General features: G+C 47.7%; 1 protein-coding gene and 1 pseudogene across 1 annotated transcript in view; both read right to left on the bottom strand.

The window, feature by feature from the left end:
• Positions 1–4,345: 4,345 nt before the first annotated feature.
• On the bottom strand, positions 4,346–7,006 carry LOC125393713 (NADH dehydrogenase [ubiquinone] 1 beta subcomplex subunit 1 pseudogene; annotated as a pseudogene).
• Gpd1l (glycerol-3-phosphate dehydrogenase 1 like) overlaps positions 5,691–24,111 on the bottom strand; it is a 38,083-nt gene continuing 19,662 nt past the window's right edge. Inside the window, exons 5-8 of the mRNA XM_087905186.1 lie at positions 20,352–20,464; positions 11,427–11,660; positions 10,315–10,421; positions 5,691–8,332 (exon numbers count right to left, since the gene is read on the bottom strand). Coding sequence (XP_087761312.1) covers positions 8,236–8,332; positions 10,315–10,421; positions 11,427–11,660; positions 20,352–20,464 — 551 coding nt within the window. The 3' untranslated portion in view covers positions 5,691–8,235. The remainder of the gene's footprint in view (positions 8,333–10,314; positions 10,422–11,426; positions 11,661–20,351; positions 20,465–24,111) is intronic.

Below are 24,111 nucleotides of genomic sequence, written 5' to 3'. Positions count from 1 at the left end.
CAGGAAGTACCAACGAGAAACTTCCAAAATGTGCAACAAATGACAGAGACAACTGACTACCTGGGCAATCACCCAAAGTCTCATTTGCAATGTTGAGGCAACCAATTTTGGCTAAGGCCTAACATAACTGACATGCCATTTTCAAAGACAAGAAACTTTTTAGAACTCTTACCCTGTCTTGGCAGGATAAGACAATCCTGTTTTTATCCATTTGCAGATACTCTGTATCTCTGTCAGTGGTCGAGGTATGGGCTTTTCTTTGCCCAAAGGCCGGTTCTGCCAAGAAGAAGACAAGCTCCAATTGGAGCGTCTTTGGTGCTCAACATTCTCTCGGGAGTAGAGTGGTGTTGCCAGGAGTGATTGTGTCTCACTACCATAGAACTCTAGGTTAGATTAAAGGCCATTTTCTACAGCTCTTTGAAGAGGTTGAAGATTATACTATCTATACTAAATATAATCTCGATGTATCTAAAGAACCTGATTAGCCTAAATATATGACAAACATATATGACTATTGATTTATAATTCTCGATACCTATCTAACTTGAAGACTAAGAGAATAAACAACTGTGCAATAAATGAGGGCAATGACCTCCAAATGTAAACAATGTATATCATTACATAAATAATATTAAGTATCTTAATCAGAGGTAGAAATGTACATTGCAATATGGTAAATATATATCAATACATAAAAAATGTTTTAAACAGAGGTAGAAGCATACGCACATACAATATTCAATATAATTTAACTTTGTATCAATATACAAGAATCGATACCAATATAATTTTCTAAAAACAATAATTCACAAATACCAATCTATTATCCCATCACCAATTATTCCTTTTTTTTTCAAGAATATGCCTGAGCCTATAAAATACCTCCCCCATCCCTCAACCCTATACCAATTATAGCCAACCCCTAAATGATGTCCCTAAACCTGAGGGCAAACTCTGCTGGGAGAGGGGACATCGTCCTCTAAAATTGCTTCCAGCTGTCATGGGGGTGATGTTCTTCTTAGGGGGTCCTGTGAAAGTAAATTATGGTAAAATTCCAAGATCAATATTTGGTCTGGGAAAATTGCAAATAGTCTCTGAGTGTTTTGAGGAGGTCCGGCCAGAGTGTCGTCAAAGATGTGCACCATTTGGAACTGTCTTGTGCAGCTGATATCAAAAAACAGGTCTAATAGTAGCGCTATCAACATCATGACGTTATATTAACCAGGTGGAGTCGATGTTGTGGGGCACCATCTTCATCCTGGAAACTTCAAAGATTACTGCAGGAAAATTTAATGTTTCTTAGGGGAAACTTCAGCGTTATCTATTAGATATATATAGACATATATATTTAAAGAAAGCTACAATAAAGACAGAAACAGATATGAGAAAAGGCAAAGAAAGTTTATAAATTATTATTATTATTATTATTCTGCCCCCTTTCATGGCTCTTGACATGAAACAGAAACTCTGGGAGGCAGAGGCAGTTGGATCTACAGAGCTAGTTCTAGGACAGCCAGGGCTACATAGACAGACCAAAATAAAGTAGAGAGTGATTGAAAAAGACTGTGACTTCCACCTCTGGTCTCCACATGCAGCATGCATATGTGTACACATCACATAAACACACACACATGCACATAAACACACACACGTACACAGTGCACATAAACACACACACGTACACAGTGCACATAAACACACACACATGCACATGCATGCACACACATATATGTATGCACACACCAACAGTTCAGCAGAAAAATCACCTGAGACACAGCCAGTTCTCAAAGGTAATCAGAAGGATCCATGAAAAGAAAGAGGCTTGAGCCTCTTGAAATGAGAAGTAAACTTTGAAATACCAATCAAACGCCATTTCTATCTTTCTATCCTACTGGACTGACAAAAAGCTATACACAACTGGGGGATGCAGGGTGCCAGCCAGGGCTTAGCAGAGTAGACTATAGAAAGGTATGGGGGTAGGGGTGGGGCTGTTTCTTTTTGTTGTTTAAAATTTTTTTGGTAAATTTGAAGTTGAGAGAAGTTTCACCCATGTTTGTGGGAGGCAGGCACAGAAATTATTTTTCCATTGTGTGTGTATGCATGTATCAATACAAAACAATAGACAGCTTAATTCGCAACAGTAATGAATTACTGGAGTGTATTGTTATAATAGAAAATTAGAAAGCAGAAAAATGAGTTTGCACTGAGGTAAAGCATTTTCTTGGAATTCCCAAGGTTTAATCCCCAGTACTGTCAGATGAGCAAGCCATTCTATGCATTAAAAACACTTAGAGCATGAGCCATATTTTGTCTCCTAGAAAAGACGCATTAAAGAGAGTAAAGGATGGGGCGTGGTTGTAGCTCAGTTGGTAGAGTGCTTGTTTAGCATGCAGGAAGCCCTAGATTGCATCCCAGCAGCTCATAAACTAGGTCTGGGGAAAACAGCCATAATCTCAGCACTTGATGGGTGAGGCAGGGGTGATCAGAAATTCAAGGTCAACCTCAGCTATACATAGAGTTTGAGACCAGCCTGGGCTACATGAGCCCTTCTCTCTCTCTCTCTCTCTCTCTCTCTCTCTCTCTCTCTCTCTCTCTCTTTCACACACACACACACACACACACACACACACAGAGTTATGGAATAATCTTCTTGTACACTATGAAGATGCGTCTTTTCCAAGACACCTTCTGATTGGATTAATAAAGATGGGTCAGTAGCTAGACAAAAAGAGGTTAGGCAGGAGAGCCAAACTGAGAGGATGCTGAGAAGAGGGGTGGAATCAAGGGAGTTGCCAGCAGAAAGAAGCAAGATGAACATGCTGTGCTGGCAAAAAGTACCACATGGCAGAGTGTAGATAAGACATTTGGGTTAAGTTATAAGAGCTAGTTAGTAACAAGCCTAAGCTATTGGTGAGCATGTATAATTAATGTTAAGTCTCTGCATGGTTATTTGGGAGCCTGCAGTAACAATGAAAAGCTCTGCCTGTGGAGGAGGAGGGCGGAGGGGGAGTGGAGGGAGAGGAGGAAAAAGGAGGTGAAGAAGAAAAGTTATCCGTAGACACATGTAACTATTGCTCATCTGTGGCCTGCATCATTTCTATCATACTGCACTGACTGAGCCAGTCTCAAGGGCAAATGTAGGTCTGCACAGCTGGAAAACAGCCTCTGGGAAGTCTCACGTACAGACACAGGTTAGGGTCGGTGAAGAACTGGGGCTGCGATGGAAAGATGTTCTTTCACTGTCACCGCCTCTTTCTGGGCTGGAACAACATGTCTGTAGTTGTCACCTCTGGGTGGACACAAAGGACACAGTGAGGAGTGGGCAGAACCTCTGTTCAGAGAGCTCCACTCCATCCAGAAGGTCAGGACATGTGCGAACAAAATGGGTAAGACGTGGCGCTTGAAGGGACTCCACCCACCTGCTGGAGGTAGGATGTGCGGGCCAGTTCTGGGAGAGGTGGCTTGAGGAAGAGATGACAGCCATGACAGTCAGAAGAAACTAGGAATGGATGCTAGCCCCTGTCCCCCTCACACTCGCCAGTGTCCCTCCTCCATCCCTCGCCTTCTGGACTCTTCCTCATTGCAGGCTTGTCATCCTGTTCCGTTTCCTTGCCCCATTTCTTTCTCCCCCATTCAACTATCTCCCTGCGTTAGATAATTTTCTGGTTGATGCCACAAAAGACAACTTTTGGGAGAAAGAGTTTATTTATTTCAGCTTACAGTTCCAGGGGACGCAGCCCATCAAGGTGGGGGAAGATATGATAGCAGGAACTTCAGGCAGCTGGTCACATGCACCCACAGGAAGCAGATGGTGCACGCTGGGGCTCAGTTGGTTTTTTCTTTATATTCAGTCGAGTACCCCAGCCAGGGGATAGAAATTCCCGTAGACATGCCCAAAAGTAGTGGTTGAAGGTTTACTTTATTATTTAATCTTGCGTGTGTGTGTGTGTGTGTGTGTGTGTGTGTGTGTGTGTGTGTGTATAATAACCCTTGCAAAGTGCTACCCTCAAGTGGTGACTCTGGGTAGCACATCAGTTAACTGACGCATCCCAATGGCTTTCTGGTGTGTTGGTCCAGATTCAAGTAGAACACAGCGTGGAATCCCAGACTTAAATTTGATCCCTAAGACTCACATGGTGGAAGGAGAGGACTGATTCTCAGGCTGACTTCAAACCCATGAAGATCCTCCTAGCCTCCTGTGTTTGGGGGTTACAGGCATACGCCACCATGCCCGGCTGAAGTATTTCTCCTGTGTTTGGGGGTTACAGGCGTACGCCACCATGCCCGGCTGAAGTATTTCTTTCAGAAAGTATCTTTAATTTCTAGAAATGCAGTACAACTCAGATTTTTTAAAATAATAAATGTTTTATTTCTCCAATGACTTTTAAAATGTGAACATTCTGAGATTTAGCCACAGGCTTTACTTCCAAGTAACTTCCTCATTGGGCCTCAGTTCCCTCCGAAGTAGCACCCTCTTGTTCCGGAAGGCAGGTAGCTTTACGTCATCCCTCCTGTCTAGACAGCATCCACAGACAAATCCCACAGGGACAAGTACGTGAACCCAGTGTTCACGCACAAGCTGAACAAGGGCATCGTGGCTGCTGCAGCCCGGTGCCGAGCACGACCCATGACCAAGGGCGACGGTAGGGAGCTAGCTCAGATTTTTTTTTTTAAAGAAGAGCTGACCTATGTAAAACTATTAACTAAACGGATGAAAAAAAATAGGGGCCAAACGTGTAACTCAAGTGTTACAGGAGCCAGAGACACACAGGTTTCTGTGAGTTTGAGGTCAGCCTGGTCTACAAGAGCTAGTTCCAGGACAAAGCTACAGAGAAACCCTGTCTCGAAAAAACAAAAACCAAACTAAACCAAACCAAAACAAAACAAATAAGTGTTAGGCAAAATAGACAGAGATACAAAAGAAATACAGAGAAATAAGATAGTACCAGGAAGGCAACTCAGTGACTACTGAATACTGAATCTGCCTGTGTTTATTTTCCATATGCTTTTATACCCCAATACAGAAGTGGGGGGAGAAGCAAAAGGTTACTTTAACATGGCACAAAGGGCAACCAGAACAGTTACTTGCTTCAATACTTGAGACACCAAGCCATTATTTCCTGAGTAAAGCATTTGATGTTTTGGGCAGGCTATGCAGCAAATACACCCCAGACCAAGTATCCTGTAGACAGTCTCTCTCTCTGTCAAAGCTATTTTAAAATGAAGGAGCAGGAATAGGTTAGAATTCTCTGACCTTTGGTCAGGGTGGAGCAGACTCACCTCTACGGGGCAACTTAATGTCCAAAACACCAAGTAACCACAACCTAGGTCAGAATCCCTTGTTTGTAACCACACCTGTTGTCAACAACTTTGAAAGAACAAAATAAGTTCAGACTCTCTGACCTTTAGTCAAGGTGGAACAGGCTCACGTCTGTACACCTCCACAGTGCAGCAGTTAAGAGCACTGGTTCTTCTTCCAGGGGACCTAGGGTGTTTCCCAGCACCCATATGGTGGCTCCCAACCATCTGGAACTCCAGTTCCAAGGGATCTAGTGCCCACTTCTGGCCTTTGAGGGCACCAGGCACTCTCATGGTGCAATAATACATGCAGGCAAGCATTCATACACATAAAATGCAATAATAAAATAATTTGTAAAAACAAGAAAGAAGGAGAAAAATAGGCTCCATGGTACAGGTTTGATCGGTTGTGTTTATTAAACCAAGCCTTTAAATTATGCACCCACCTCCAGTCCATAGACGTGCACACACAGTACGTGTGGAAGTAAGAGGCTAGTCAAGCAGAACCGGCAGAGAAACAATTCTGTCTGGACACAGCTCCCTCACCACAGCACCTCCTTAGGCCAGGGGTTAACACACCAGAAGGCTGGCTTCCCAGACAGATTTGTCCCCAAGTGCTGTGGGGAGGAGAGGAGCAAGGCAATACTTTCGTTTTACATTCACAGACGAAGTTTCTGTCTAGGAATCTCTGTTCCTCCTGCCACAGCTCATGAGAAACCCCAGTCAGCCCGTGGTTACAAAAATAGGTAACTCGCAGAGTGATGCTTCTGGCTATCGGAACACACACTTAAGTCAGGTATCTGTTTCCATCACGTGTGGATTACGATGTGCACATCCGCTGACTTCAGGTCAGTAAGGGGCATTCATGAGGGGAAGGAGGAAGGGCCCGGAAGGACGAGGCCCAGGGAGAATGTGAGTGCCAAATGAGGATGTCCATGAGGATGCAGAACACGAGAAGTTAACAATTCCTCATTATCCTACTTTGTAGACACCACAGTAGCTTACAGCCCTTTGGATATCTTAAAAAGTAACTCTTCGTTACCTATGTACAAAGTTTTAAAAAGATTCCTTAGGAGACAAGGAAAGAACCGATCGACAACACCATTACGAAAACTGAAACGTTCAGCTGTGCGCTTCCATAGGCTTTTAGGTATGGGACTCTACAGTGCTCCAAAAGTCTTTTTTGGATAGTTTAAAAATTCCCATAAAAACTTATGTTTATAATCATTTCAGTTATATAAGGGGTGTTGACTGGGGTGGGGGTGGGGATACCAAACCCAGGATGAGGGGGAGGAAGTGGAAAATCTCAGAAGTTAGAAGCACATGACTGTATGACATTCATTCATTCACCCTCATGGGATGCCCAACTTTTAAATAAAGATACAATCATTCACATTCTAATTCAGAATCCAAAGCACTTACTCCATATCGTGTGCGTCTCAGTGAGGCTGACGTCAGCTTGTTTGCTCGTGACCCTGTCACCTGGTGACCCTGTCTCCTGGAAGCTTCCTCGGGGGTTCAGAAAGTTCAGAAATTGCAATCCCAGCTGGGGGTGGCAATCCCAGTAACCCAGGAGACAGAGGCAAGAAGTTGACAAGTATGAGGCCAACCCAGGCTACATAGAACAAACTCTCACAGGTAGTTAGCCATCCTAATTTACTACGGGGAGTGAGGGCCACCTCACCCTGTAACAGTCTTCTCTAGACATTTTGGCTGATATTCTGGTCTCCGTGTTGGGGACTTGTTAGCTGAGTAGGGTCTGTGGAGGTGCTGGTATCCAGGCTACACCCAGGAAAGTGTGCAGAGGCAACCATTCCAAAACTCATGTGGCCTAGAGAACACTGCTCAGTGAAGGCTACGCTAAGGTATATTCTCTAATGTGGTGGCTCTCAACTGTAGTGAGCATCAGAAACACATGGAAGAAGGCATGTTGAAACACAGAACCATTCTTGAGGCGTGGGAACCCACTCTCTTGCTGGATTGGGGACGTCACTTGGAGAAGTGACCTTCCTCAAGACTCTCTGCCCTACAAATCTCCAAGGCAGGAAACCCTCCTGTGGCCTCAGGAAAGGCTGCACATAACATTCCTATAAACAATTAGCTAGAGGTCAAAGAGGCCCAGTGACATCCTCGCAGGTCCCGTCCTGGAGGGATGTTGGAGTGTGGATAGGCTCCTGTCCACGTTGCTGGGTGACCAGGGACAGTTGTAGCTTCTAACATGAGGAGGGAGGTGACAACAGCCCCTTTCAGGGTTCCATGAGTCCGAGGGGACACAGGTGCAGAAAAGCCCACCCAACAAAGAGCATGGTAAAGTGTCTGTCCCCAGAAGGACATGTCAGCCACTGCAGGGATGCCTCCTCCCTCTGCCATTGCTGGGCAGAAGCCCATTCTGGCAGCTAGCGATGAGGAAAGAGGCAAGAAATGTGGCATCTTTATCGCGGAGAAATGTGTAAGTGGACTATCTAATTAAAACACCTGATTGTTAAGCGATCAACCCACAATCCAAGGAGTTCGCTGGATAACTGTATCAGAAAAAAACCAATTCCACCTTCTACTCACATGTAAGTGAGTCACTTCCATAAAATCCATAATGTTTAGCTGAGTTAGTTTCAATCTCACAAGCTTCCCTGGTAGGGAGATTTCAAATGTGATCATTAAAATAGACACCTGATTTGGGTTTAGAGACACACCCACAGAATGAGAAAGGAGCACACTTTCACACACACACACATACACACACGCATGCATGCACGCGCACACACACGCATGTACGCACACCTCTTAGACAGGGAAGTGCTTCTTCCAGCACAGGATCAAAGTTGTGACAATCTGTAAGTGTTCAGATCACAGTACAGTTCAGCAAGGATCTCACTGCCAAGCCCAGGTTTCCTGGGTGACCACAGACGAGACTGCTCCCTGCTGGCTGCCTGATTTCCTTCAGATATGCTCCGGGTGGCTCTGCAGGCAAGACAGCATCTCCGCGACAGGCTTGCCTTCATAGCAGATCTGGTACACCGCTGTGAAAAGAGGAAACCTAGAAGGGCAGGAAGGGAAGGACTCGTTAGGTTGTGCGCCTTGACTGAGTGAGTGTGAGTGTGTGTGTGAGTGTGTGAACAGACCCCCAGACAACAGCACCACTGATGCCATGATAAAAGCACCATTTATGACTAGAAACCCAACACATAGGCGGCATCACCTGCCACAAGGAGAACAAAGACGTAATCTATCAACGTCCATAGTTCTGCGAAAGTCCCTAAATGTACAAACCTTGCGCTTTGGATTCTGTAGTTGTGAATCTGGCTAACTGAGGTGTGGCAACCCAGGATATGGTTTTTGTGCCTAAAAACTCGCCACTGAGAAATGCTCAGGGCTGTCCTGGGATCCTGAAAGACCAACGTGGTCACCAGCTGGTTAATAAGACTTCCTGTTGGCCTAACCCCGTGTCTGAGCAGTCTTCTCTGGTGGATACCTGCAGGCAGGTACTTAGGTACACATGTGTGCAGCAGTCAGAAGACAGCTTTGGGTGTCGGTCTTCAGAAACTGTTCATTCTTTGGTTTGTTTGTTTAAGACAGGGTCTTACCATGTGGCCCTGACTGGCCTGAAACTCACTATGTAGGGCAGGGCTGGCCTCAAACTCAGAGATCTTCTTGCCTCTGCCTCCTGAATGCGGGCTTTAAAGGTGTGCGCCACCATGCCCGGTCCACGTTTTGAGTGAAATATGATCTCATGCCACCTCCTGAGTGGAGGGGGTGCCTGTACTGGAGTGGCCACAGCTGGCAGTCACTGTAACCCCCTGCCTCCCTCCAATCTCTGGCACCAGGGTTTCCCCTCTCTGGGATTAGGGGACGGTTAATGCTGTGTGCCACTAGGGTTTGGTACCTGAGCGCACCCCTCCATTCTTTGAATGCTTGATTCTTACTCTATTGGGAGGTGCTGGGACCTTGAGGACATAGGACCTGAGAGGAGGAAGTGAGTCATTTGGGGAGGGGGGCAGGTCCCTTGGGAACCTTCCTGACTCTCTACCTCCTGGTCACCACAAACAGACCTGCTCAGCCATGTGCACTTGTGGTGACGTGCTGCACCTGTGGTGATGTATGCACCTGCAGGGACATGCTGCACCTGCGGGGATGTACAGAGACTGTGCTCTCCTCTTAGGCTAGCCTCAAACCCTAGATGTGGACCCCTGACCCTCCTGCCTCAGTCTGCTGAGTACTAAGACTAGAGGCATGCGCTACCATGCCCAGCTCACTCCCCTTCCCCTTTAAATACATGGTATTACTCTGTAGCTAAGGCTTACTTTGATAATCAAATCAATCCCTTTGTAGACTAAGCTAGCCTCAAACTTGCAGCAATCCTCCTGCCTCAGCGTCTCCAATGCTGGAGCTTCAGGCATGAACCAACACATCCAGCTCATGCTTGAATTCCTTCATAAAAACCAAAAGTACCTGGGCATAGAAGCACACACTTTGAGTCTTAACACTCCGGAGACAGAAGCAGGCGGATTTTATGAGTTCAAGGGCAGCCTGGTTTATATAATGAGTGCCCGACTCTGCCTCAAAATAAACCAGCCGCAAAGGTGACCCCTGTACAACAAACTAGAACCTAGCAGGTGTGTCTAAAGCTCCTCAGGATTGGTTATGGATATAGCCCAATACATGGAATTATATACTGACTTAAAACATTAAGACTTTTTTTTTTTGCTATTTTTTTTTTTTGTTACTCAACTGCAGAGTTCTCAAGCGTAAGCCTTGCAGATGACAATGTCATGTCATGATGTAAAAATATTGGGCACACTTGACTACCATTTCATATTCTATACCATGTTTTTCTATAGAATTAAGCTCTTCAAAGTGAAGTTGAAATTGGTTTTGTATAAGTAGCTATTTCTCAGTAGAGATGTCCACAGCACATAAAACAGATCCGGTCAAGCCCTCAGTACACTGGTTGAGCAGCTTCCCACACCCAACCGCGGCAGCTGTGTGAGGAACTCGCAGCCCAGACGACAGGCGACTCACTTGTCCAGTAGGCCCTTCTGCTTGAGGATGCGGTAGACCTCAGCAGAGGTCTGAGGGCCCTGGAGCTTCTGCCCGTTCAACATCTCCTTCTCCAGTTCTTCAATGGTCTGAGGGACAAAGGACAAAGAGAGGAGCCGTCTGAGAATTGTTCTCTCCAGAGAGGTAGAGAGGAGAGCCGACATGTCCTGTTTCTAGCCAAGGAAAGGATAAGGACATTTTGTAAGGGAAGATGAAATCATGAAATTTGCAGGCAAATGGGACTGGAAAGTGTCACATTAAGCGAAATCACCCAGGCTCAGGAGGGCAGATAGTGCATGTTCTCTCATAGGAGGCTCTTACTTCAGTGTGTATGCGTGCATATGTGTGTCTCTGTGTACTTGTGTGTTCATGCCCGTGTGTGTGCATGCTTTTAGGGGCAGCGGCTGATGACTGTGTTTTCCTCACTCTCTCTCCACCTTCCTCCCTGAAGCTCACCAGCTGAGCTGGGCCTGCTGACCTGAGGCCTGGGGCACCCTCCAGTCTCTGCTCCCCAGCACTGACATTACAGGTTCATATGGCTACAGCCAGTTTTCCATGTGGGTGCTGGTGAGTCAACGTGAGGTCCTCATGTTTGTGTCTGAGCCATCTCCTCAGTCTCCTAGCTTCTAGCATCTATATCTATGCATTTATGTTGGAGTGGGTATGGGCAGAGGCCAGGAGACTAGAAAGGAGCCCCTGAGAAGGGGGAAAGAGGCTTCTTGGGATCAGGGAGGGTAGCAGAACACATGTGATATAAAGATGGAGGGGGGAGTCTGGCAGTAGAAGGGCACAGTCAGGATGGGGTGGGGAGAGGGAGGTGGGGGGCAGAGGGCTTGCAGGAGAATCAACCTAAATTAAGTGTTATGAAAATGCCATCACAAAGCCTGTTACTTTGTGTTCTACTTTACAAAATTAAAAGGAAGAAAAGATAAGGACATTTACGGGCCAGAGCAGTCAGGCGAACACAGCAAGGGCACACAGAACAGGAACCGCTATGGGAGTCTCTGTGGGGACAGGTCTCACTTCCCCCAGTCCAGGAGGGCTCAGCTGAAGAGTGTCTCAGTATCAGGGAGAGCAGGTTGGGTTCGGGGTACCTTCCCAGTCCTGGCGAAGGCTTCTGCCACCTTGCGGTTCCGCCCGCCATAGCAGGTGGTGATGAGGTCAGCCACCCCGCAGCTCTCCAGGAAGGTGGCTGTGGACACCTGGCCTTTACAGAAGATCTTGGCAAAAGCGATCATTTCCATGAGTCCCAGACGGATGACGGCTGCCTTGGTGTTGTCCCCACAGCGGAGGCCATCGCAGAAGCCGGCTCCCACAGCAACTATGTTCTGCAGAGACCACAGAGGAGGGGCTGACACCAGGGCACACACAGCCCTCAAAGGGCCAGCATGTGGGCCAGTGTGGGCTGTGGGCAGTGGGGGAAGTGTGTGGCGCATCAGCTGGAGCGCTAGATCAGTCGACAGCAGTCCTTGGGCGTACTCTCTCTGGACAAACCAGTTTGCCTTTGCCTTTTAAGTTTTTTTTTGTTTTTTATCAAAACAGTGCTAAACTGGGCTTGGTGCCTCACACCTTTAATCCCAGAATCGGGAGGCAGGGGCAGGTGGATTCCTGCAATTTTGAGGCCAGCCTGGTCTCTACACAGTGAGTTTCAATCCAGTCAGAGCTACATACCCTGTCTCAAACATGCACCCTGTCATTACCACCATAACCACTACACCATCACTACTACCACCACCCTACCACCAGCACCCCACCACCAGCACCACCAGCACCACCACCGCCTCCACCACCACTGCCTCTACCTGAGTTTAATCCTCAAAATTCATGTTCTTAAAAAACAACCCCCAAACTGAAATCCACCCCAGTCAAACTGACAGGAAACAGGCAAACTGCACTGTACACAGCAGTTAGTGCAGCACCATGAGCTGTTGGTGACGCAGGTGAGCCGTTCTCTTGGGCGTGGGCTGGGACACTGGCTCTCAACCTTCCTTTAACATGGTTCCTCATGTGGGGATGACCAACCATAAAATTCTCATTGCTACTTCATAACTGTAATTTTGCTACTAATATGAATCATAATACAAATAGCTATTTTCGGATGATCTTCGGCAACCCCTAAGGGGGCCTTGACTCACAGGCTGAGAAGTGCTGGTCTGGGAGATGACTTGCTGGGTTACTAGGTAAGCAGACATGCAACTATAGTTTCAGCCACTTGCTTTGTTAAATTCCTCCCAATGAATATTCATGGGGCACCCACTCTTTCCATTGTATTGCATCTGCTCTACTATGTACAGGTAAATCAGATACTGGTAGTCAGATACGAGACTCCCCTTCCATAGTGATGATCTGGTATAGAGGATACCAAACTACTAAGACCTGTGTTTGTCAGTCGCATCCTATGGGTGCCTGTCCACACCACCTACTGATGGCAGCTATGGATGGTGGAGATGGGGGCCAGAGACCTAATCTCTTTCTGTCTAGCCTTTGAGGAAAATGCCTGCCAGTCGCAATAGCGAAGATAAAATGTGTGTACAAACGAGTCTCTTTCTTTCTGGCGGTCCATCAGCCCATCTGACTCTTGATGGACTTGACTTCAAAGGATGCTGTCTGAACAGTGGGCTTACCGAAGACAAGGGGCCATGTTCTGCATGCAGGTTGGACCCTCTATCAGGGAAATTGGTTAAAGAGTCTAGGATAATCAAGGTTAGACCCATGCCCAGGGCACTAAGCTAGACCACTTTGATACGTTTTATATCAGTTTCATCTAATGCAGTAGTCCCTTGTGGCCACTAAGCCTTTGCAAAGCCCAACTCGGGAGCAGGCCAATGGCTTCCTTGAACTCATGTCAATGAGCTAAGGCTTAGGGAGGGATTGTTAGCTAAATGATTGGATTTTGAACCTCTCTGCGGTCTCTTGGACTGTGTGTCTGTGTCACCCATGCTAGAAGATGGCATGATAAAGCACCCCTAGTAACTACCTGTGGCTGACTGGGGGTAGTAGGGCCTTTCATGCTGCAAGGGTCCCTGCCGTTGAAGGCAGGGCCACACCAAGGCCTTGGCAGTCATCGCCCTGAGGCATGTGCTTACATTCGATCCCCTGGCCAAGAGATGGAAGAAGCAGGGCTCAGCCCTGAGGCCCAACCTCCAGACATGATCTGTGCCCCATGTGTCACTGATTCCAATGCCTAGGGCACTTGTCGTCTTTCTTCCCAAGCTGGAGAGACTTCCTCATGCCCCTGCGATTCTGTGTCATAAGGGACAAACCTCTCTGGCTTCTCAGAGGCAGAGGGAGTCCAAGGGCAGGTTGGGAGGAGAAAAACACCACCACTAGCAATGGCTGACCTGAGCTCAGTGCTAGACGGCTTGCCTAGCAAGTGCAAGGCTCTGCTGCAAACACTAAAAATAAAATAAATTTACGCCTCACGGATTCTCACATGGCGGCGCCTTCATCACGCACAGTGATGAGGAAGCCAGGCACACTGCAGCTTGCCAGGAGACACACCTTGCCCGCTGGCCCAGTGAGCAAAAGACACAGAGAGGCCTCCTCTTAATTCAGGCAAGGGCTTCTTACCGGAGGAGCTGGCCCACTGAACCAAAAAGATTTGGCAGGAGTTCTCGGTCAACTGGCTAAGCCAGGTAGTGCGAGCAGGCCCAGAGCCCCAATCCAGCTCATCCAGCCACTGCACTCAGAGAAAAGGCAGACAAGGAGGAGGGCAGAGGGAGCAGGACTGGGATTCCTCCGCAGCAGGACCCTGCAGTCTGGGTGGCCTCAAGTTTCCAGGAGTCACTAACTTCCCCACCAGGGGGCCTTGACAGGCCAGCTCTCTTCTAATAGGACCCTGGACCCCACCCAGTTAAACACACACACACACACACACACACACACACACACACACACAGCGAGTCAGTTACAGCATGTGTGAATAGAATTTGAACAGATGTCCTTTGGGAACACTCAGCTATGAAGGTTATCATTACTGGTACCCCTTGCTCATGCAAATCTGCTCTCAACTAGCCACAGCTAAAAATAGCATGTTTTTTTTTTTTTTGGAAGACAGGTGTGTTCATTTAAAATTTCGTTATTGGTGTGTGCTTGTGATGTATGCATACAGGCATGTCATGTCACAGTGTGCATGTGGAGATCAGAGGTCAACTTTGTGGCCTCTGTTCTCTCTGTCCACCTTTATGTGGGCTCTGGAGAGCTGTCCTCAGGCTTGCGCAGTAGCGACTGCCTCTACCCACGAGCCACCTCACTGATCCTTCCGATGACGGCGACATGACTCAGGTTCAGACTACACAGGTCCAACCTAAGCAGTGCTAGCTAGAACAGAAATGACTCCACACAGCCATTGATACTGGAGTTAAGGAAGCGGAAAAACAAACAAGACATTTGGATGAAAGAAAATTAAAGGCTGGCCAGAGTATAATTGGTGTGTGTAACAGATGAGACCCACCACGTGTGCGCCAGCCAGGCAGGTGTGACCGACCAGGGAGCACATGCAAACTGACTGTGGGGTGGACATTACAAATCAACTTGGTATCTGGAATCACGGAGGAGGAGTCCTTCTAGGCACATGCAAGGGATCATCCTGCCTGGGTAGCTGAGGTGAGAAGTCACCCTCCAAACGTGGGTGGTACCATCCTCTGGGATGAGGTCCCACACCGAATAAAAAAAGAAAAATAGGAAAAGAGCCAATTACCAGCATCCATCTTTGTTGGCTTCCTGACTACAGGGACAGTGTGACCTGCTGGGGCCCCTGTTCCTGTCACTTTGTCTTCCCGCCTGTCTACATGTCTTTCCCGCCATGACGGTCTAATCCCCAGGGATGTGAGCGGGAGTAAACTTTTCTCTCAGTTGCTTCCCTCAGGTTATTTGGTCACAGCAATGAGAGAAGCAACTAAGACACCATGATTAGTCGCAGATAGGCTCAGCAGAGGAGCTAGCGGGGCCAGGCTGTTCCTTCCAGAAGGTACATCTGCAATCAGAAGCTAATGTCCCAGTCGGTGGACAATACCAGGGTGTGCTTAGAAGGTGCAGAGCCGGGCCCCACTGCCTGTTCTTTGCTGCCTGGATGTGTGTGCAGTGTGATCTGCCAGCTTCCTGCTCCTGATGCCATGCCTCCTCCATCCTCCAGGAACTCTGAGCCCACATTGGTTGCTTTTGTCAGGGTATTTATCCTGGCAGCAGGAAAAGAAATGAATGCGTGGTCTCTGCTGACCAAACCTGGGATGCAGCACTTTAGAAAGCGAACAGGACAGTGTCTCTGCAGGATTGTGTGCTACCTTTAAAATAAAGTCTGGAGGCTGAAGAGATGGCTCAGAGGTTAAGAGCACTGGTTGCTCTTCTTGAGGACCCAGGTTCAATTCCCAGTGCCCACTAAACAGCTTATAAAACCTCTGTAACTCCAATACCAGGGGATATGATGCCCCTCTTCTGGCTTCTGCAGACACAGGCATGCATGTGGTGCACAGACATACATGCAGCGAAAATACCCGTGTACATGAAATAAGTAATCTTCGGTGTGTGCTTGCAATTTTATGTGCACTTACTCTTTTCCTTCGGCTGGCAAGTCTTTCTTTCAGAATGGAGTTTCTAAAGGAGGGTAACCCAGGCGTGGTGGCAGCTGCCTTTAATCCCTGCTGGAAGCAGAGGCCAGCCTCCTCCGTATGTGAGTCAAGGTTACACAGTGAGACACTGTCTTAAAAGGAAATAATAAGATGTATAGAAGTGGTTTGTAAACATTCTGGGTGGTGCAATTGCAACATCTTCACCTCCACCTGTACTTGGGGCTCTATGTCTCAGTGTAAAGTAATATTACTTGTATTTTTAAGTGATATGTTTTGAACATGTAAAAAAATAAGAGAACACTGGGAAGATGTCTCATTGGGCAAAGAGCTTGCGGGACAAACATAGCCACCAACATCCATGTAGAGGCAGAGAGAGAGTGAGTGCATGCCCGTAGCCCCAAGTTTGGGGACGGAAACAAGTGGACCCCTGGAACTCACTGGCCAGCCAGACTCGGCAGATTGGAGAGCTGTGGATTCAGTGAGGGGCCTTTCTCAGAAGGTAAGGTGAAGAAGGCTTGGAAGAGACACCTGATATTGACCATGGGTGCACAGGTGTGCATACCTACAAACACATATCACATACATGCACGCAGGGACACATATAAGACAGACCCTAACTATCTTCAGATGCTAATGCTACTTCTTGAGTGTTAGAGAAACAGGAAGAAGCCCAACATCTCTGCCAAGGCTTCTGCTGTTGTTTCTCTTACTCTGTCCTGTGCCCAGAGCCCAGAGCCCAAGCTGTCCCATGACAAGGTCACAGCCAAACAGCATGGGCTGGTATCTCCAGTGGCAAGTAGCAAGCTAACCCAACAGAACCAGCATAAAAAATAGCTTTTCCCTGCCTGAGTCCGGGCTCTAGCCCTTCTGCCAAAGGGGAGAGGTGAACACCAGGAGGGAGGAGCACCCTAGCAGGACTGTGAGAGGTGGGGACAGGGACGGTGCTGGCGAGAAAGGACACTCAGGTCATTTGCTCTGGATTCTGATCGCCTTATCTGTGCCATGGGGTGCCATGGCTGGATTCAATTAACAGTGAAAGTCCCTGCTTCTTGGTTTTTAAATATCTAGTCCTGAATGTAGGCTGGACAATTCCTGGGGAAGAGTAACAAGGAGCTCTGGGTTCCCCTCCCTCTGCCTCCACCTCCCTCTCTATCACTTTGTCCTGCATGCACGAATCCACTCACAGGTGCACACCAACCCCCATTAACAGAAGCTTTCTAGAACCATCCATCTAGAGTCTTCTCACCCAGCACCCTTTGTTCCGAGTGGGAATTCACATCATCTCCCCGCTGGTCACTTAAACACAGCGTTGTGCAGTTCTGGCTAATGCTGAGCAATTAGGCATTCATGATGTCTCCTGCTGCTGAGTGGTCATTAGTTTAATAGAGGACTATTAAAAGGCATAAAAATCTCACCCAATAGAAAGCTGCCAAAGCCAGTGCCTTGATGAGTGGAAAGAAGCCCGCCAGCACATGGCTGGAACAGTGACCCCACACACAGAAACGCAGAGGCATACCGCCTGGCAGACCAAGTCTTAGCTGGTTAGAAGTTTTAAAATGTGCATTGTATTTTGTGACCATACAATCTTAATTCTAAAAAGTGGTTTTAAATTCTGACTAGAAAGGAGGATGTAGGCTCCCTGGGAAAGAGGGGGCAGGTGCTTTCCTTCTGGCTTCCATGTTCACCTTGGCAAGTCTCGTTGGAAACAGGCAGTTGGTTGCCAATCGCCGGGCACCCTTCCCAGCTGCTCCAACTCCAGAAGCAGCTTTGGACTAAACTGCTGGGTATTTGAGTTTACAACTGAGAAGTCAAGGGGGACGGGAGGCTCACTTCCAACTTCTTACGTAGCCAAGGATGACCTTGAATTTCCAATCCCATGCCTCTGGCTGCCCAGCGCTGGGATTACAGGTGTGTGCCATCACATCTCGCTTATGTGGTGCTAGAAATTAAACACATGACTTCCTGCATGCTGGGCAAGCATTTTACCAATAGAGCTACATCCCTACCACTCTCCTTTTAAAAAATTACCTTTACTAAAGCCAAGTGTGGTGGCACATAACTTTAATCCCAGTACTCTGGAGGCAAAGGCAGGCAGGTCGCTGTGAGGACAACCTGGTCTATATATCAAATTCCAGGACAGCCTGAGCTACATTGAGAGACCCCCACCTCAAACCACAAATAAGAAAAGAAAATGCCATTTATATAATCTATCTATCTATCTATCTATCTATCTATCTATCTATCTATCTATCTATCTATCTATCTATCTATCTATCTATCCATCTATCCACCAACCCACCCATCCACCTATCCATCCATTCATCCATTTATCTCTTCTGTCTGTCTATCTGTCTATCTATCTGTCTGTCTGTCTGTCTGTCCGTCCGTCCGTCCGTCCGTCCGTCCGTCCATCCATCTACTGTGTATATATCTAGTGTGTGTGCATCTACTGGGCATGCATGGAGGTCAGAGGACAACTAAGAGTCAGTTCTCCCATCACACTCACAGGGACTAACTGAGGTTGCCAGGCTTGGCAGAAGGTGGCTTTACCCAGGGTCATCTCACCGGTCCAGCCTCCATTTTTGCACTCCCAAATAGGCAGGATCAACCAATTCTGACTGCTGGGGAGAAAGCTCATGGAAGCAGCTGTGGTAGCCCTGCTTCCTCAGACTGTTGTTAACTCAGGACAGAGGGACAAGTGTAGAAACATTTCCCCTGACCTATTCTTTTTGCTTTGGTTTTTCAAGACAGGGTTTCTCTGTGTAGCTCTGGCTGTCCTGGAACGTGCTCTGTAGACCAGGCTGGCCTTTAACTCATATTGATCTGCCTGCCTCTGCCTCCCAAATGCTGGGATTAAAGACCTATTCTTAATTAAGATGATGGGAAGTCATTGCTTTGAATGGCACCTCTACAAGAGACCCCACAGGGCAGACTTGACTGAATGGAGTCTGTCACCAAATGCCACCTCATCAGACTGACCCACCAGGAAAGCATTAGGTCCCAGAGCTTTTCCTGGAAGCAGGAGTCTATACTGACAGAAAGTGCTGGGCGTGGAAGCAGCACTCACTCAACACAGGGAAAGAGTAGGTTCCAGGTCGGTCTGGGCTACGTAAAATGTTGAAAGCCACTCTAGGCATTTTAGTTAGATGCTATTTCAAAATAAACCCTCAAAAAGCTGGGGGTGCATCTCAGTGGCAAGGTGCCTGCCCTCAGATTTGTGCAAGGCCCCGTACTCAACAAAGGAAACGAAGGTTGGGGGTGTGGCTCAGCTGCTAGGGGATTTGCCTGGCCAGCATGAAGCCTGGGTTTGGTCATAGCACCACCTAAATCAAATGTGGTGCACAAACCTGTAATCTCAGTGCCTAGAAGGTGGAGGCAGGAGGATCAGAAGCTCAAGGTCATTCTCACTGATTTACTGAGTTGGAGAGCAGACAGGGCTACTTGATGCCCTATCTCAAAAAACAAACAATCCCAAAAACAACGGCATCAAGTTTTGCAGTAACTGTGTAGAAGCTACTGCTGCTGGCCAGGTCTCCTCCACTGCACTGTTCCCTTGCTTTAGCTTCACAGACCCCTCAGCCCTGCCCGATGGCAGGACACAGTTCTTGGCAGATGGCCGCCTCTTGCATGCTTGGGGCTAGCGGCTGATTGACTCAGTAATCAAATTTGCTGAGAGTTTTGCCCCCTGAAAACTCCTGGTCACTGGCCAATCGAGAAACTGTTTCTTTCCACCCCAGGGAACAAAGATAAACTATTCTTTGTAAAAAGCCTCTCGTCATCGGGAGACAACTCTTCCATGGTGACAAGAATGAGAAACCCGTGGAGTGGAGCGAGAGGAAATCAGTTCCCACTCAAGATAACTTCAGGGTAAGGAAGGAGGATGGCAACCATCGAGAAAACAAGCACAACGGCTGCCTTGGCACCCCCAGAGAACAAGAGACACTGGAGTCAGAGACAAAGCCAAGGGCAAGAGCAGAGGACCCGGGTCCATTCCCAGCCCACATGAAGCAGCTTACAACCTTCTTTCTGTATGCTAGTTCCAAGGCAGCCAGTGCCCTCTTCTGGCCTCCAAGGGCACTGTATACATTTGGTACACAGACAACGGTGCAGGCATACACATATACACATAAATAGAAATAAATAAAATGGGAGCTGGAGAGATGGCTCGGTGGTTCGGAGCACTTGCTGCCTTTCCAAAGGACCAGAGTTTCATTCCCAGCACCCATGTCAGGTGGCTCCCAACCACAGACCTGAGCACACGAACACAGAGATGACCAACCAGCCAGCACACAGAGCCCACACTCCACACCGACTGCCAGCATTGGCCTAGCCTGAGGACCTCCTCCCCTGGGTGGGATACCAACACACAGAGGCTAGCTCCACATTAGACTGCTAGCATTGGTCTAGTTTGAGTTCCTCCTCCCCTGGGTGGGATACCAAGGCCAACTTTACCTTCAGAGCACCACAAAGCTCCACCGTGTCTGCATCATCCACCACCGTGATTCGGAAGTTGGGTGTCTGCAGCAGCTCTTTGAAGAGAAGGCCGTTCTGCAGCACTTTGCTACCTGTAGGAGGGTTAGGAGTAAGGGAGATTAATGACATGGCTTCTCTCCACTTTTTTGGGGGGGTGGGTGAGGGGGAGGTTCAAGACTGGGTTTCTCTGTATAACAGTCTTGGCTATCCTGGACTTACTCTGTAGACCAGGCTGGCCTCAAACTCATTGAGATCCACCTGCCTCTGCCTCCTGAGTGCTGGATTAAAGGCATGAGCCAGCACCACCCAGCCTGTGCCCACTTCTACACCTAACAGAAGTTAAAGTGTTAACTTTTATTACAAAAGTAATGCGGGTTCTTCACACACACGTACACACATGCACACACATAGACATAGACACAAAATTGTAGCTCTTACATCTAAGTGAATGGAACTTTCAAATGAATGACCATGGCTAGGAACACAAGTTCAAGCTACTCCAAATACCATGTGCCACCACAGTTAAAAGTCTCACGAGCCATGTATAATTCCAGAACAGAAGAAAATCAAGAATCAAGGCGCTTTTGGTAGGAACATCAGGAGGGGTCACAACAGTGCAGAATGCTTTGTCACAGGCTTCAGGTGCCACTTGGTGAAATCTTAGCTTCTGGGTTGGTAGATGCCAATGACTGTGAAGTTGATGCATTCCAAAAGGTTTTACCTGGGTCACAGGTGGCTAATACGTGGCTATAAAGGGGGCTAAAGACAGACTGAGAGAATTTGGATCTATAAATGTAGATCCAAATGTCTACAATAACTAAGTTGGTGAGCAAGTCAGTGAGCCTTGCAGAATTTTTAACACAGGTGTGGCTTTTTTAGGGTAAACTTCAGTTCAGATAGCAGAAACAGAAAATAGTGATAGCCCTTGTCTAGCACTTGAGAGGTTTAGGCAAAGAGTATAGGGGTTTAAGGCCAGTGTATGACACATAACACCCTTGTCTCAAAAATTAAAGACCACCATGGGCTGGCAAGGCGGCCCAGCAAGGTGGCCCGGTGGGTAAATGTCTTGTTGTGGAAGCCTGGAGACTTGAGTTCTAGCCATGCAACGGTGGAAGGGGAGGACCAATGCCACAGTTGTCCTCTGACCTCCATGTGTCCTTGGCATAAACACCCACCCTACACAATAATAATTAATTTTGAAAAAAGGAAGTTTTGTTATTCCTAATACTAGAACCAATTATTTACAATTCAATGGATACCTTTAATTTACTGAATGTAAGTACATTTGACATACATTTTAAGCTTATTAAACATGAAAAGTTTTTCTCGAAATGGAATGTAAGATCTGTGTGTGATTTAGAATCTGCTGTCCATAAATGCTGTCGGATAGACACGCAGTCAGAGAATCCATCCTGGCCATGGCCATGTTCTGCTCCTCTTCTGGAGCAGGACATGGCATGCTGGGTTCTCGGCTTCATACACTCAACTGCTTTACCCCCGTATGTTTTGGACACCTGTGATTAAACAGTAGTGTGATGGCTATTTGTGGTTGTGGATTAGACTATGACTGGGATGAACTGTGATCCAGACATGGAGGGCACACTTGTGATCTGGACCTCGAGGCAACACCGTGCCTTTAATCCAGACCTCACCACTAGAAGGCTCACCTTTAGCCTGGGCCACACCTTCTGCTGGAAGGCAGATGGAAGAAGGTAGCGGAAGAAGGAAGGATTTGTTAGCCTGCTGGCCCACACCCTGTCAGCGCATCCATTTCTTCTTCAGGATCTTAGCAGACCAGCTGAGACACCCAGACTCATGGGGCTGAGCAGCTACTGGATTCCTGGACTTTCCATTCATAACTAGTCATTGTGGGGCTGCAGCCTGTTAAGGCATTCCAGCAGATTCCCTTATAGATATTTAGAGAGACATTCATTCCATAAGTGCTATGACTCGAGAGAATCCCAACTAATACAAGTACAAACAGTCAGGTGTGAGGATAGCAGTCTGGAGGCAGAGGCAGGTGGATGTCCGTGAGTTCAAGGCCAGCCTGGTCGACAGAGTGAGACCCTGTCTCAAAAACTGAAGCAAGGCAAACCATCAGAAATCAGCACTGGCGATCCATATGCTGCATGTAAACCTAGTGTCTGTGAGACTGAGACAGGAGCCGTGAGCTCCAGGTTAGCCTGGGCCACACGGAGAAACTGATTCCCAAAACACCAAATCACAACAACAGCAATGAAGGAAAAACAAACCAAAGTAAAATCTTACCCATAATGCCAGTGTGTGAAATCTGCCCTGACTGGTGGGAGGCTGGCGGACTAGGCTAATCCCCTTCCCAGGTTCTAACTCAGGATCTTAGGCCACATCCGGCATCTACTATCAGGACATTGGAAGACCCCAGAAGACTCTAGCCCAGGGCTCTGTCGTCCCCAGGTGGGGACCAGCTGTTCCCAGGCTTGCTTGCGCACGCCACCACCATGGGAGCTTTAAACTACCGGTTACCAGGCCGTGGCCCAGATCTATTAAATCACAGCCCCGGTGTGGAACAGTGTGGCTAGTTTTTGAGACTCCCTAGGAGATTTCAGACAGAAGCCAAGCTTGCAGATCTTTGATTTAACCTCCTCCGGTTACCTCCTGAGAAAAAACACTGGGTACTCCCAGGATGGCAGCAAAGTTAAGATTCAGGAAGAAAACAGTCTCGGCAGGAACAGGGCTCTGGCCCCATAATTATGAAGTCAGCTGACATTTGCTGGTGTGTGTGTGTGTGTGTGCGTGCGCGCGCGCGCGTGCGTGTGTGCCCAAGCATGAGTGAATGTGAGTGTGATTGTGTAATTGTGTGTCTTGTTTGTGCAAGGTGCTTGCCTGTTTGTGTGGAGGCCAGGTGGGCAGTCCTCCCCCTATTCCATATTATTTTTCAGATCACATGATGTCAGGAACAATGTTATATATCTAGGGTGTGTGGCCCTTGCAGGACTTCTGTGAATAAGTATGGAATCCTGTTTGCTTTAAAAAAGCACACTGGTTTTGTAAAACAGGGAGAATGAAAGGCATGTTCTCCACAAGGGGGCAGCACACACTATGACAGCATTTCCGTCTCCTCAGTAGAATTCCCAAGTGAGCTGAGACTCCTGGCTCTACAGTTAAACATCTGCTGGTCCTTAAAGTCATCCATCCAGAGACCGGAGGCTGGAGATGACGGAGCTCAGTGGTAGAGCTGTAGCGTGCCCAAGGCCCAGCACCGTCAAATAATGAAGTGAGCAGAAGTGGGGGCTCAGTGATTGGGCACCTACGAGGACCTGAGTTCAATGCCCAGCACTCATGTCCCGTGGTTTACAGCTGCCCCTAAATCCAGCTCCGGGGTATCCCGCACCTCTGGCTTCTGGAAACAGCTGTATTGCGTGTATACCACCCTTCCCCAGACATATAGATAAAAATAAATCTGTAAAGGTATGGAGGCCAGACGTCAATTCTCAGTATCTTCCTCAATAACCTGTCACCTCGTTTTTATATTTATTTGCTTTATTTGGGAACGTGTGTGGGTGTTTTGCCTACACGTCTGTATGTGCACCATATGTATGCCTGGTGCCCATGGAGGCCAGAGAGAGCACTGGATCCCCTGGAACTGAAGTTGCAGGCATTTCTGAGCCTCCATGTAGATGCTGGGGACTTAGCCTGGCTCTTCTATAAGAGCAATAAGTGCTGAGCCATCTCTTCGGCCCCTGCCCCAGCTTTTATACAA

Source organism: Myodes glareolus, chromosome 4 (assembly GCF_982192425.1).
Source record: "Myodes glareolus chromosome 4, mMyoGla1.1, whole genome shotgun sequence".
Lineage (NCBI taxonomy): Eukaryota > Metazoa > Chordata > Mammalia > Rodentia > Cricetidae > Myodes > Myodes glareolus.
This window is presented reverse-complemented; position numbering and strand designations above follow the sequence as displayed.